The 15,930-nt window shown below is 36.1% G+C and overlaps 1 protein-coding gene across 4 annotated transcripts in view; it reads left to right on the plus strand.

The window, feature by feature from the left end:
- Positions 1-240: 240 nt before the first annotated feature.
- Positions 241-15,930, plus strand: part of LOC107688807 (protein phosphatase 1 regulatory subunit 12C-like) — a 16,827-nt gene continuing 1,137 nt past the window's right edge. The window contains exons 1-19 of one of the 4 annotated variants that reach the window (XM_016486575.1): positions 241-443; positions 614-789; positions 1,309-1,468; positions 2,921-3,051; positions 4,253-4,371; positions 5,176-5,329; positions 7,162-7,306; positions 8,084-8,158; positions 11,135-11,211; positions 11,283-11,395; positions 11,519-11,565; positions 11,657-11,787; positions 12,884-12,971; positions 13,181-13,298; positions 13,409-13,548; positions 14,583-14,632; positions 14,920-14,968; positions 15,067-15,171; positions 15,284-15,334. In XM_016486575.1, coding sequence (XP_016342061.1) covers positions 623-789; positions 1,309-1,468; positions 2,921-3,051; positions 4,253-4,371; positions 5,176-5,329; positions 7,162-7,306; positions 8,084-8,158; positions 11,135-11,211; positions 11,283-11,395; positions 11,519-11,565; positions 11,657-11,787; positions 12,884-12,971; positions 13,181-13,298; positions 13,409-13,548; positions 14,583-14,632; positions 14,920-14,968; positions 15,067-15,171; positions 15,284-15,334 — 1,920 coding nt within the window. In that variant the 5' untranslated portion in view covers positions 241-443; positions 614-622. Of the gene's footprint in view, positions 507-613; positions 790-1,308; positions 1,469-2,920; positions 3,052-4,252; positions 4,372-5,175; positions 5,330-7,161; positions 7,307-8,083; positions 8,159-11,134; positions 11,212-11,282; positions 11,396-11,518; positions 11,566-11,656; positions 11,788-12,883; positions 12,972-13,180; positions 13,299-13,408; positions 13,549-14,582; positions 14,633-14,919; positions 14,969-15,066; positions 15,172-15,283; positions 15,335-15,930 lie in introns of all 4 variants that reach the window. The other 3 variants (XM_016486578.1, XM_016486579.1, XM_016486577.1) reach the window with 3 other exon arrangements.

Consider the following 15,930-nt stretch of genomic DNA (forward strand, 5'->3'; position numbering starts at 1 on the left):
TCCATGTTTTCTACAAAACAAAACCGGAAATCGAGGATGTATGACGTCATTGGCAGGCGACACAATGACACTATAGACACGGTCTGTGTCACTAGAATTAAAATTGCTTATTTCTCTGGATTTAAACATTCTTCGAAACATTTGGGATAATGTAAGTACACAAGTCAGCAAAATATATAACATTGTTCTAGTGGTTTTTGGATATTTTAATAAAAAAATCTTACATATTGTGCCTTTAAATCATTGACCCCAAGGAGCTGAAACATCATTTGGGGTGGATACAACCCCCGGAAGCTGGTAAGGAGCTCTACTGTGCCCTCTGCAGCCTGGAGGTGGAACTGCAGTTTTGATCTCTGACCTGAATCCTTTAACGTCATGGCAATTACATAAAATCTTTGTCTGGTTCTTGAACTGTACTGGTCATCGAAATCTCCGATCGGCAGGTATTTTTTTAGGAGGACAGAAATGAAAGTTAATGACTGGTTGGATGTTTTTAGTAACTTCCTGTGAGTGTGATGAGGAAGTGTAAACAGCACGCATGGAGGGCGTGTCTCTGATATATGTTCCTGTTGCTGTTATCATGGGGATTTCTCTTAAAAATATGTGTCTTTAGTGCTGGATCATGGGGGACGCGGCGGTAGCGAAGCGTCGGGAGCAGCTGACGCGTTGGTCGGGCTCCAGTACGGACAGAGAGCCGGCGGTGCCTCGGAGTCGCTGGAGAGGAAAGACGAGCACCGGAGCTTCTGATGGAGGCAGAACAGACACCAATGAGCAGCAGAAAAAAAACAGGTTTGGAGATTCATGACCACAATAATGACAACCAACACAAAGAGAACGTTTCAGCATTAATTAGTAATATAGTTCCTCGATGTAAACAAGCATGTCCGAATAAAGCAGTTTCTGTGTTTCACAGCTTAACTCTTTAATGAAGATCTCCAGATTTAGTTTGCTATTTTGGGTGTCAAGGACCATCTGCCCTGCATGGTATTACTATCCCGCTAGAATGTATTTACTGATTAGTTTTCATTCTTAATGGATTAAAGAACCAATATAAATTGAAAATATTGTTCCTAGAGCTGATGTTTGCTAAAGATAAAGGTTGCAATTGAGACTGTAGAAACCGAATTACACAATATTTGAGTAGGAATGTGATTTGAATGTGCATTCAAAGCCTTTAATACTTACTCATTCTATATTGCTTCTGATGTATCGTATATTATGTAAGAGTCTGTAGTAATGTTACTGTTTAGTTATTGAGGTGTCTAATGCAAAATACCATTCCAGACAGCCTGTCTCTCCCTCTCTCAGGTGGCAAGTGAGATTTGAGAAGACTGCAGAGTTCCTAGCAGTGTGTGCTAGTGGTGACACCGAGGAGGCGAAGGAGATGCTGAGAGAAGCAAGAGTGCAGAATGGAGAGGATGATATGGTTAACTGTGCCAACACAGATGGAATAACAGCTTTACACCAGGTCAGAATCTTACTGCATTTTTAATCCATTTATTGTCTTGATAAAGTGAACAGATAATTGATGTCTCCACATGCATGCTACAGTGCTATTTTGCTAAAATGTTTACAGGAACTTTACTTAACTTCACAGTCCCTTTTATAATAAAAAAAGATTTTTTAAAAAGTATGCTCAGTGTATTGGTACTATATTGGGTAGTAATTGGTTGATTGGCTGTTTAAGTGTTTATGTTTTTAGTGTATAAGTATATTTGGCGATATTGGATATTTAAATGTGCATGCTCATTTCCCCTATTTTAACACTCAGTTAGGCCCTGATTTCACCTGGTATAAGGATGTTTTCGGTGATCCGATCAAAAGTGGTTAGTCGAGAAGCATTGTTGTTTCCAGCCTGTATTAATTTGTGTCTCAAATGCATCTTTTGTGACCATTTGTGATCAGACGTATTCAAGACTCCCTCTCTTTTATTTTATCGCACCCTGTTTAAGACAAAAAAAAAAGGTGGGCTTTTTCCCATAGCGATTACACTATGTTCAAAAGTTTGGGGTTAGTAAGATTTTTAAGCAGCACAACCATTTTCAACAAATAATAATAAGAAAGACTTCTCGAGTACCAAATCAGCATATTCAAATGATTTTTTATTGATAATGTGACATATGGCCACTCAAAATGGAGTCCACACCACAGCTATAACGATAAAGGCACAGAGAAACAATATCATTGGAATCGCTTTCAGAACGATTTGACGAGCTGACGAACGATACAAACATTGACACCCAATCAGAATCCATCCTGTTATAACGAGCTCGAATTTAAAGGGGCAGACGAGCGTGTGCTTAGAATAAACAGATGATATCGTCTGCTGGTGTGGACGTTAATATAGTTATCTTTATAGTTATCGTTCTTGGTGTGAACAGGTCTTAAGTCTTTATGAGTCTTATTAATCACAAGGCAAGGTTAGTTCATGCCTTGTAATAAATAAAGTGTAACCCCCAAAAATGAATTAATGTTTTATTATTCATATATTAATGCAAAAGTATTAAATATTTCAAAGCAAAATAATGATTATGATGTGTAAATATACATTACATGTATTCAGAATGTATGGAAAACAAGTTATTACATTTTTCTTGAGAGTATTTAATTTTTAATTTTAACTTTTGTTGAAAATGGTATAAAAGTTTTTCAAAGAGCACTTTTCTGAGAACTTGGCATATGTGTTTAAACTTGGTTTTAAAATGTTATGTTATTTGTTTTATTTGTCATTGACCCATATTATTAAATTTACTTGTAAAATGTAAAATTTAGTTTTTAGTTTTTGGTGTTTGAATTTAATTTTTTTTGCACAAATTACCATTTATTGGTTATCAGCCATAACATGGCTGTAATTTTAGTATTTTAATTGTGGTGCATTTCTGTAAAAATCTGATGGACTTTACGTGGTGTTCTTTCCCAGGCCTGTATCGATGGCAGTATGGAGATGGTGGAATTTCTTCTGTCTCGGGGTGCCAATGTTAACCACGTGGACAGTGAGGGTTGGACTCCTCTTCACGTGGCTGCATCATGTGGAAACCTGGAGATAACAGAGTATGTTATGACTCAATTTAATGAATATATATTTAAATTAATGAGTATGTGTCAAAATTGTCAAATATGTTTATTGTTTAGCTGGCTTTGAAGTTGCTGGCTGTTTCAAATGTGATTTGTTCTGTTCTGAGATTAATTCACAATACAGCACAGCCTCAAGGCCATTATTAGTTGTATTAGTCTGTTATTACTATGGCTATGAATCAGCTAAATGTAACTATTTAATTGCACGGTATTCTGTGATTCATGAAAAACTGCACCTAATATTAAAATTTGTTGTTGTAAATAAATTTGCACATTCATTCCCCAAATTAATTTTACTTTAGCAAAATCCTTTCAATACAATTTATTCAGCCAGTTTTACAATATCTACGTGGCTTTATCTCTGAGACAAGCACATACAGTATTACTGGCAGGATCAACCAGGTAGCCAGACAGAAACTGCAATGAGTGGGTGTCCTACACGTGGTTTTTTCTCCACGAGGAGGTTGCGGGGGTGAGTGCAGCCAGTAATAGAGCCTGTGTAAATCATCCTCAGTCATCTGCTCTCTCTGGAATGGTTTGTTCTGTGGGTCCGGGGGATAACTGCATGCAAATAGCATGAGCAAACACCTCCATTGGTGCAGAAGTTGCTGCAGATGATGCATTAAATGCACTAAAAATTTGTCATGCTTTAAACCAGTTCATCCTAAACGCAAAAATTATCTCCTTAATTTCCCCAGTCCTCTATATATTAAAGACACACATTTTGATTGAAACATTTTACCAAGCAAATTTCTTAAGTGATATCCTTCTTATATATATAATTACTGACATGCCAGAACAATACTGTGCAGTGAAAATAATATTCTTTGGTGCGCAGTGATATGGTGAACAGATGTCAGCAGTTACTACACCTTGGCACTGCTTTTTTGTATTATACTACTATTTAAGAGTACTTCAGCAATTAAGCATTTTAAGGGTTGAAATGACTGAGAGTTGGATTGTCAGCAGAAAAAAAAAATTGATAAGTTGCTTACATTGTGACAGTTTTGAAATGTGTGTTTTGTTTGTGGACCGAGTTGTGTGATTTGAGGGGTTTAACATTTAAAAAAATATTTCTGCCTCAACAAGTGCTAGAAATACTTACCCTGCTGTGAAAGATATGATCCCAGTTAGCATGTATTATACTGTGCTTATTTACTGGTGCTGTCACTTTTAGATTTCTGCTCAGGCATGGTGCATCTCTCTGCTCGGTGAACTGTGATGGTGATGTGCCAATGGATATTGCAGAGGATGAGGCCACAGAGACACTGCTGCAAGAACACACATTGACACCGGGTTAGTCAACAGAACGTCTGAAATGTCACATCATAAATACACTTACATGTAACTCAGTTAAATTTAGAGGTATCACAAATTAAAGCCTGCTATATTTACTCAGAAAAATCACCCAGCCCAAGTTAGTTTGAGTACAGGTGCAGAACAGAATGTAGTAAACATAAAATAAAAGCACAAATGTCCACATACTGATGTTATTAAACAACTTGCACATTTTTGACCTCCCAGAGTCAAAAAATCACCTGATGAAGACTTAAATGTTATTGCATCAATAACATTAAGGGATAGTTCACCCAAAAATGAAAACTCTGTCATGATGCCGTTTCAAAATGGTATGACTTTTTGTACATACATTGGAAGTCAATGATAACCAAAACTTTCTGGTTACCAACATTATTCAAAATATCTTAATACAGGATACAGATTTAGAATAACATGAGGGTAAGTAATCAATGACAGACTTTTCATTTTTGGCCATAATATCCATTTAGTGTGTGGACTTGAAACAGTTTGACCTTTTTTTAAGTCACACAAAGTTAACAAAAGATTTTTACACATGTATTGTATAACTTTTTACAGTACATAATACATATTTACCTTCTCACAGACCTTAATTTTCATTTATATTCATTCACAAAATATTTTCAAAATAAACACTATCATTTAAGTATTTTTACTAGAAATACACATTTCTATGTAAAATAATGTACATTTACATTAAATCAACTTGTCCAGTTAGCTAGTTAGATAAATTGTTAATAATTTAAGTGTATGGGACCTTATAATTAGTCCATCTCTCATCAGATGTGGAAGCAGCTAAGCGGGCAGAAGAGGAGTGGATCATGCGTGATGCCCGCCACTGGCTCACAAACGGGCTGCCTGCTAATCTTTGCCACCCCCGGACTGGTGCTACTCCGTTACATGTAGCAGCAGCTAAAGGATATTTGGAGGCCATTAAGTATGTGTGAATGCAAAAAGAACAATGTTTCCTCATGAGTTTCCTCTTGGCATTGCACAATTTTTACTCATGTGATAACATCATATAAAGCAAATCTATTTAGTTATATTCTCAGCAGATAGTTTTACCCCAGACTTCTGGTATCTCAGTGATTAAACCCTAGAGACCATTCCACCATTATTCAACCAGGTTAACACCCCATGCTCATTCCGCTACGCCATTGGGCAGTTCACTGAGCACAGAGCAACCATTGTTTACTTCCTGTCTCTTTGCAAAGTGGAAAAGGAGTGGAGGCCTGTGCCGATATTCTTTCAGCATAGTTTCCATCCCATTGAGTTGTTTAGAGCAGAAGTCACATCAGCTTCCTCTACAATGCATGATATTTCAAAACTTGACTGAAAGGAAAAACAAATAATTTGTCAGTGTTTAGAGTTTGTTGTCGTCGTCATTGTGAGTGTCGGTGTGTGTGCTGCCTCACTGCTGGAGGAGTCATGAAGAGTCCCCTCCACCCCCACCTATTTATCACTGGTTATTCTCTCTAGCTTTAAAAACATCCCAAGATATGGGCATGGAAATGTGTGTGTGTGGGGGGGGTATAGGATGGGAAGAGGTGAGCAGAGAGCATTTTTTTTGATGGAATGTTGCAATGTCTCGATGTCTAACTTGAAAATGTGAGCAAACAAAAGAGTTAATATCAATCACGGGACAGAAGTGTCTAGGAAGTAACTTACTTGAACAACTTATTTGTCTAGACTCTAGGGAATTGATTCTCAACCAGGGGCCAGGGCCTGTTACAGGGCTTTGGTAAACTTTCACATCTAAAAAAAAACATGTTTTTGCTTCCACCCCAAAAGGGATATAAAAGCTTTCTAATGCTGAAAAAAGCACGTTTTTCACACCGGCCTTGCAAATGGCCATGGCAAATGATGTAAAGTGAGCCTTATAACACTCCAATGCGATCTTAAGTAGAATAATAAACATTAAATAATATCAAACGTCTACATTCACTATATTATCCAGTCTCCGCTGTAGCTCCCGTGACCTAAATTCCCAGAATGCATTGCCGCTGTGACGACACATTCCCATTCTCTATTAACAGTGAAGCTGTGGCATTAATTCCTTTAGAAACAATGATGTTACCAGCTCCTTGTTGTTGGGAAAGATAATGTAGCTCTTGAGCGATTAAGCTATTTTATTGATAAAATTGCGGGGCAGCGCTAAAACGTTTGTGTTTCTGAATGTCTGTGCGTGCGCAGCGTGATCTAGAGACTAAACGTGTTCGCGTGAGATTCAGTGAAGACAGCGCATTAGTTTAGAACTCTTCTAATTTTAATTTTTTATAAATGTAGAGAGTGTGTATATGTGCAATGATAACCTACCAGCAATGTTAAGATGATTTTTAAAAAAATATATTAGTATGAGTACATTACAATATAAATTTATTAGAACGAGTACATTATTATTTATGGGCTTAAAAACAAGATGCAAACAATCAGAATATTGTACCTGGTGGGGAGTGCCCAATGTAAACATGAAACAAATGCCATTACCTATATTGTACTGTGGTACAGTTATGGAGGCCCTTCATAATGCAGAGGTCAACTGCCTGCTCTGCCTATAGTTAGCAATGGCCCTATAGTATGCAGTGTTTAATAAACAGCTGTTTTACTAACTTCTGCTGAGGTCAAATTCAGTGCAGTCCTGTATCATGATATGTATCGTGGCCTCTGTATCGGTATGCATATCGTATCGTGACTTTGCTGGTGATACACAGCCCTAGTACTGAACACTTGTACAGATGACTTCATGCAGTTTTTTTTATTTTCTGTCAGATTGTTGTGTCAGTGTGGTCTGGATGTGAGTGCTAAAGACTATGATGGCTGGACTCCTCTCCATGCTGCGGCTCATTGGGGTCAAAGTGAAGCCTGCCGTCTTCTCGCTGAGCAACTGTGTGACATGGAGGCCCATAGTAATGGGGTGAGTGAGAGAGAAAAAAATGTGCTAAACATTTAGCACCAAATTCTTTTGGCCAGTAACAAAGCTGTCTTCCTTAGGCAGGTGTTTACCAGCCTTAAAGTAATAGTTCACTGAAAAATGAAAATTCCAAACCAGTATGACTTTCTTCTGTGGTACATAAGATATTTTGTGAATGTCTCAGTGTTTTTTTTTTAAATCTTCAAACATTGTTCAAAATATCTTCCTTTGTTTTCAGTATAAGAAAGTAAGTCATACAGGTTTGGAACAACATGACAGTGAGTAAAAAAATGACACAATTGTCAATTTCAGGTGAACTAGCCCTTTAAGAGCCGCATCATCTGTAGGGCCACATTTATATTTCAGGATAATTTTATTTTATTTTATCTAGCCTATTTCTATGTTTTGTAATCAGTTTATTCTGAAAAAAATACAGGATACATTTTAGATCAGTTATCAAGAAATATGGTAGCAATAGCCAATATACTGTAATTCTAAATAAAATAAATGCACTGTAGTTGTAAATTGGAATATAAAGGCACAAGTTGAGGCCTGATATGTTGGAGAAATAAGTGCACAGCAGGAGTCATGCACTCTTAAAGGAAGAGGAAGTGTGGAGCTTCTGTTCTGTGTCAGAATGCACCACAGTTCTGCAGCCAGCAGCAGCACTGCAGTTAGCCATAGCTCTGTTTCACAATGTGTGTTGGTGGGTGTGTTTGCGTGCATGTTTGGGAAATTATAATAACTGAAACTGCTGTTTTGTTTTGTTTTGTTTTTAAGGGTCAGACTCCATTTAATGTGGCGGATGAGAGTGTTGCGTCTTTACTGGAAGAACTGTCTCAAAGACAGGCTAATGTGAGAACACACACACACCTTTATCTAAACCAATCTGTCATTTTAGACCCACAAGGAAGAAATTCACAGCTTACTTACTATATGTAATGTAGCCGGCCTAGTTAACTAGTGGCCTGCAGGCTGAAGCTGGACATTTTGAAAAGGTTGTCAGTTATTTCTCATATAACTTTTATTACGGTGATTTTTTGATTATATATACAGGTGCATCTCAAAAAATTAGAATATCGTGAAAAAGTTTTTTTATTGTAACTTATTTCAAAAAGTGAAACTTTCATATATTCTAGATTAAATACATGTAAAGTAAAACATTTCACAAGTTTTTTATTTTATTTTGATGATTAGAGTTTACAACTCGTGAAAGTCAAAAATCCAGTATCTCAAAATATTAGAATATTTCCTAAGATCAATCAAAAAAGGATTCACAAAACAGAAAAGTTCAAGTTCTTTAAAGTATGTTCATTTATGCACTCAATACTTGGTCGGGGCTCCTTTAGCACAAATGACAGCATCAGTGAGGTGTGGCATAGAAGTGATCAGCCTGTGGCACTGCTGAGGCACTATTGAGCCTTCAGCTCGTCTGTATTGTTGGATCGACTGTTTCTCATCTTTCTCTTGAAAATATCCAATAGATTCCGTATGGGCAGGGTTGCCAGGTTTTCACAACAAAACCCTCCCACTTGCTACTCAAAACTAGCCCAAAACTAGCCCATTCGCATTTCAAGGGGGGCTCCCCGTTAAAAAGCGCTTTCCGGGGGGTAAAATACACGTTTTTGGCGGGTTTTCCCTGGTAAAATATGCACTCCAGGGGCTAAATATCACGTTATCGGGGTCGCTTTAACCCGCGGACATGAAAAACAACCCGCGGAAACGATGATAAAGTAGCCCAATTCCACGGGAAAACCGCGGACTTGGCAACACTGCGTATGGGGTTCAGGTCAGGCATGTTGGCTGGCCAGTCAAGCACAGTAATATCATGGTCTGCAAACCACTTGGAAGTGGTTTTGGCACTGTGGGCAGGTGCTAAAGTTCTGCTGGAAAAGGAAATCAGCATTTCCATAAAGCTTGTCAGCAGATGGAAGCATAAAGTGCTCCACAATCTCCTGGTAGATGGCTGCATTGACTTTGGACTTGATAAAACACGATGGACCAACACCAGCAGCGGTGTCTATGATTGTCTTCTGGACCATTACCAAGTCAGCATTCTTCCCCATTATTGTGGTTTTAAAGAACAAGAGATAACTGGAATTTATACTGTAGGGATGGTTATTTAATGAAACTCAAATATAAATATTCTAATATTTTGAGATACTGTATTTTTGACTTTCATGAGCTGTAAGCTCTAATCATCAAAATTTAAACAAAAAAACTTTGCTGTTTTACTGTATATGTAATGAATCTAGAATATATGAAAGTTTCACTTTTTGAAATAAGTTACAAAAAAATGAACTTTATCACGATATTCTAATTTTTTGAGCTGCACCTGTATACAACTGCACTATTATCAGCAGAAAGAGACGAACATCTCAATTTGTTTTTGTGACATCAATCACAAAATAAATTCTAAAATGAGCTTTTTGTCTTACCAAGTGCTCTTGCTTTTTTTTTTTTTTTTCCTTTGCTGTTGCAATATGAAAGAGAACAGACAGTTGCAGTCTTGAAATCTGTTCAACTGAACATTATCCACAGAACTGGATTTTGGCTTTTGGATCATTGCGGAAAATCTGCTCTATGACCAAAAAAATGTGTGATTCATAGAAATTTTGTTCATCATGAACATCATAATGTTCATAATGTTCTTCTCAAATGAACACAACTTTTGCGAATTTTGAAGCCTAAATACAATTGTCAGAAAGCTGTGTATTTTGGTATTTACAAATGCTAAACAAAGGCTATAACTACACCACAGTCACCTGACTTCAACGTCACCATCACTAAGCTTCCTGGAACTCTTTCAGTCTCTATAAAAAAAAAAAAAAAAAGTTCTCTGAGTGTGATTAAAAACACAACGAGGCTGTAAAAAGTGGACTAGTGAGTAGATGAGTTTTTATGTTTGGTGTTATGACATTTATCATGCTCAGTCTCAACCGACAACCTCTGTGGTCCCATTTAGCCACTTGTTAGCAATAGCTTTTTTTCAAGACAAGTTAAAAAAAAAAAAATTCACAAGGGGTATTACCTATGTTTTTATGTCAGAGAATAAAACTTATATCTTGTGCTTGTGTTAACCACAGATTTTATTTCAGGCATTTAACAAAAAACCCATTGACTTCGGGACAATGGAAATGGAAGTGCTAAAATGCCAACTTGTTTCTGGGTTTTGGCCTACAAAAATATGTCATCCATTCAGTACTCTATTATCTGTAAATGTTTGCTAAATTTGATAACATGAAGTTAATTCAATGTTTAAGGCCTTTAACCTATAAACACACACTCTCAGAAAAAAGACAAACCCGGATAGCAGACATGCATTATGGAGATGTCTTTTTGACGTTTATCAGATGTTTTTACACAGCAGATGTTTCCCAGATCAAGCGGACTAGTTAGCAAACTTCTTAGAGACATACCTGTGCTATCTGGGAAACTGACACTGTGGAGGTACCCTTTCAAAAGGGTACCAATATGTATAATTTATGTGCTAATATTTACTTTTAAAACAATAATATGTACCTTTAAGGTACTAATATGAATCATTTAGGTGTAACTAAGGTACAAAGATCTGCCTTTTAACTTTTTTTCTGTAGGGTACCACCCAAGTGACATGTACCTTTGTTCCTGAGTGCACATGGAAACTGAATACTTATTAAAATGAGCCATGTTGAGGCTGTTTATTTGTTGTTTACATGTTTTTGTACCTCATTGAACTCATTACTATACCATTGAAACTATTAATCAGAACAGTAATCAAATCTGGGCTATTTAGATCCATTCTAAATGAAGTATGATGATTAAATTAATTTTTGCATCTGTTTATTTTAGTGGAGGACTGAACAGGCACTTATTGAGCAACAAAATTCACAGATTTCAAATGCCAACACTGCAAACAAGAAACACAGGTGAGAAAGATGATTCGTTTTTCAGTCTTTGCAGTCACAAACATCTTCACTCATACCTCTCTTTCTCTAAGGAGCTCTGTGTGCCGAATGAGCAGCAGGGACAAAATAAATGTACAGGACCAGTCTAAGGAACGAGGGGTCTCCGGAGGCCTGGGACTCAACGATGAGAGAGAAAGCAGCTCAGGTTTGTCTCTCTTTGTCTGTCTCTCTCTCTCATACAGCAGCATTCAAAATATTCACATATATGAAACATACTTGTACAAGAGTACAGTCTCTTTAATAATGTTTGTTTTGTTCTCTGTTCTAGAAAGTTCAACAGTGTCGACACCAGAGAGCATTGTTCCCTCTTCAGGGGTCAGACACACAGTCTTCTGTCTCAGCTTTTAATGTCAGAATCTCTCTGCTGGTGCATGTGATTTAATCACTGTATGTTTGTGTTCTTCAGACCATTGAGGATAAAGAAGTCAAGGTGAATGATCAGGACAGAGCGAGTCGCACAGCAGTTGTGCAGCCCACCCCTCAGAGGCGAGAGTCACCTGCTGAGAGCCCTAGTAACGCCTCTAGTGATGGAAAGAAGTAAGATAGTTTGATCCAAAGAATTAAATGCTTTATAATTACACTTTTATTTATTTTATTGATTTTGTTACTTCTGAACAAATCTTATGTTATCTTATGTAAGTCTTCATGATTAGGAAGTATTAGTGATGGCATAACGTAGCAGTATTACCAAGTCAAGACATTTTAATACTAAAATAAAAATTAATAAAAAAAATATAACAACCCTCGACGGATGCCTTGGCAATAGAATCGCCATTGGCAAGTAATTTTTTTTGTTTATTCGCTAGACTTAGACATGTTTTTAAAGGCTGAATAATTCCAAATGAGTGAAAACATATTTGTGCTATACTTATACTTACTCTAACTCAAACACCTGGCGAGTGAACTACATAGAACATCGTTTTAGTTTATTATTCAATGGTAATTTTATAATTGAAACTGTATTAATTAAATCTCTACAGCATGTAAACTTATAAAGGAGTGTTTTACTGTCTTTTGGTATTGAAGTTTGTATTGAGAATCATTCAACATCATTTTGAATTTAAATATCTTCGCTAAGTCAGTATGTAAATTACTAAGCAGTATGTAAAGTAATATGTAAATAAATATTACTGTTTAATGCAATAAGCCAAGAAGCCTACTCGCTAGTCACAAAGCGGAGCGGAGTGCCTAAACCCCCTTAGCTGTATAAACTACGGCTACAATGAAATCTGACATTTCGAAACAGTTTCTTTAGTGCAGTAATACTAAAGTTATGAGGTCACAGGTGTATGTTTTGAGAGTAACATGCCTCAAACAGTCAATAACTATATATTAATGCCATTTATTACATTGTTACTGGTTCTGATCTGTCAATCATGACATTCAGTTTTTGTATTATTGTTGCAGTATTTGTTTTGTTGCTAGGCAGAATTATTTTGTACATTGAGAATATTTTTACACCTCTAATGTCTAATTATTTTTGCAGTTGTGTTTGGTGCCACTAGTAGTAAAGAAGTTACATAATTCAGAAATTTTATTGATTCAAACAGTCATATTTAAGGGCCGGAACTATCTATTTTATAAACTGGATTTACGATCTGTTCGTGAATAGTGATGAAATTGTGTTTTACAGGTTTCAGGCTCCAGTGAGAGACGAGGAGTCAGAGTTTCAGAGGAAAGCTCGCTCGCGTCTCATGCGGCAGTCACGACGATCAACACAGGTGTGTATTCACAACCCTGAATAAAACGAATAAAATTAATAAAACTCATAAAAAAAGAAAACCGCATTGAGTAGTTTGGCTTAATGTTTTGTTAGCAACATGTTAATAATGTGCCCAAAAATAAAATAATAATTATTATTAAAATAATATTAGTAAATTATTATTACAAATCATTATTATTAAATATTTTTTGGAATTTTGATTGTCAGGGAGTAACATTGACAGATCTTAAGGAAGCAGAACGGATTATTGTTAAGAGCAATGAACCTCAGCACCTCAGTGTTCAGCCTGTGAGCCCCAACATCACACTAACACCAGCTGAGAGAGGTGAGTCTCATTACCATCCAGTGTGTCTGAAGCACCTGGAGTTGATACTTCTATTTCAGTTGACAGTAATTATTCTTTGATGTTTTTGTTTCCATGTGAATTCTGTATAGATATTGAGAATTTTCTCTCTGCACTAGACACAGAGCCAGTGAAGGAATTGGGAGATGCAGAGACGACACTAGGAGTGAGAGATCGCAGGAAAAGGAGGAAAGAGAGCCGCTCAACTGGTATCGTTCAGCTGGCTGGAGAGGTGAGCTACAAGCATTCATAAAAAACCCAGGGCATTCTCGTTCACACAGTGCTTTCAATTTAAATAGACTTTTAGAAGTACACTTCTTTGCAGCTTCTCACCTGTATATTACAAAGAATAACAAAGGATGATGATGCACGTGAATTTTCATTTTAAGCAAATGTTGCCCACAACCAGTAGAACAGGAGGAGTTTGTAGAGGTTCCCTATTTCATGATAATGAATTTAGAAACATTCATATGCAAACACAAACAGTACATGACAAAGGGTCTATAATGTAGACCTTAAGACTATAATGACATGGTTGTCCCAAAACTGGTATATGATTTGTTTTACAATATTTCCTTGACAGACTTCTTTAAAATATGCATCAGCCAGTACTTTGGACAAATCACCTATAAATAAACAAAAATAGTGTTTTTATTTTAATTCATATTTAATAGGGGTGTAAATATTTGTTGTGACCTTGATTCTTTAATCTTATGATTGTGACGCATCATGAAATTGGGCCATGATTCAATGTATGAATGATTTAAGTATTTTAAAACAATTCATAACTGTTTCCAAAAAAGGCATTAATGTAATTCGAGACAGTTTGCACTGTAGTCAAATACTGACAAAATAATGAATCAAATCATACATTCGCACTATTAGAAATGTTTTTTTTTTGTAGTGGACTATTGAATATGCATCATAGATTTGCACATTGCTATTAAACATGTAATGAACCGACAACTAAAATATGTAGGCAAATTATATTAATGCCATTTATTACATTGTTGTTTGTTCTAATCTGTCAATCATAGCATTCAGTGGTCATTCAATTTTGGATTCTTGTTGCAGTATTTGTTTTGTTGCTAGGCATATTATTATTTTTTTGTACATTGAGAACATTCTTACACCTCTAATTTCTAATTATTTTTGCAGTTGTGTTTAGTGCCAGTAGTAGTAGTAAAGAAATTACATAATTCAGGAATTTTAAATGACTGACTTTGACATGGACAGTTATTGACAATTAATGTTTCTTTTGTTCAGATGGATGATATGGATGCAAATGAAGATGCTGAACAAGACAACAGAACAAGGTTTGTGTGTGCTTTGTCAAGGTTTTGTACATCGCCTGGTGTGTAGCTTTGTTCGAGAGGTATATCCTACATGTACTTAGTGTGTACTGATTACATAGCACAGTGTCTTGTGTTTTTTGTTCTGTGATGTCTTTCTCTGTAGATATGGATGCATTTGCGTTTGCCTGTCCCTAACCACGGGATTAATTTGTGCACCGTTTTAAATAAGCTGCTAATAAGCTCATGTTGAGAGAGTAATATTGAGACTTTTGAAATGTTATTTTTAAGAGTATTGTTTGTTTTTGTAGTGATCCTCATTTAGACTATTCCAGACACTCTTCTCTGGATTATAGAAAGGTAATCATTTTTTTTTTTTTAAACATTGAACATTCAGAAACTAATGAGCGATATAAGAGCTGGTTCACACTCTTGTTATGTAATATGTGTTCTCTCAGTTGTATCTGCAGGTGTTGCAAGAGAATGGAGATCTAAAAGAGAAGCTTCAAGAAACTCAACTGCAGTTAAATGAGAGTAAAGTTCAGCTGGAGAAACTCAAACAGGTGAGAAGTGTTGTTTTCTTGTCCTGAGACCTTGGGATAGGCAAGAAATTTTGAACCACTAAAGTGAGTTAGATATATTTATATATAGTTGTATTTGTTTGCATGCACACAGAATCAAGAGAATGGATCAGACAGACCAGCCCTGCTGGAGCTGGAGAGATTTGTAAGTTACCACATTTTCATGCCGTGTCATGGTTCGGGTGTCTTGGGTTTTAGTGGTAACAATGCTGCAATTTGTTTACCTTAGTTAATGCACTGGTATCGCGTACTAACAATAATCAACGTTTTTTTTAATTAATTAAATTTTGTTAATTTAAATGTTAAAGATGTATTGGTACATGCTAAAATTAACATTAAGTAAGGAATAATTGATGAAGGACCATTGAATTATTAGAAAATAATGCATAGTGCATTATTTTTAATAATTCAACAGTCTTTGTCAGATTTTGTAGACTAAACGCTCTTGTATGTAGAACCAATTTCTTACGCATTTCATCTCAAGCACCTGTTGCTAATTCAAAAACATAATTTTAAAGCTAATAATGGAGGTGTCTTTGAACTGTATCGTCTCAACAACAGTGTCTACTAATAACAAAACTGAAAGCTAAAAATTAATTTTGAGAAAATATGAAAATAGTTTGTAATTTTTTTTTTTTATTCTGTTAAAGCTGCAGTCCGTAACTTTTTTTGGTTAAAAATTATTCGAAATCAATATTTGAGCAAGTACATAACCAGCCAGTGTTAGAAACTATCGACTTA

The sequence above is a fragment of the Sinocyclocheilus anshuiensis genome, unplaced genomic scaffold (genome assembly GCF_001515605.1).
Source record: "Sinocyclocheilus anshuiensis isolate Anshui unplaced genomic scaffold, SAMN03320099.WGS_v1.1 scaffold101, whole genome shotgun sequence".
NCBI classification, from domain to species: Eukaryota; Metazoa; Chordata; class Actinopteri; order Cypriniformes; family Cyprinidae; genus Sinocyclocheilus; species Sinocyclocheilus anshuiensis.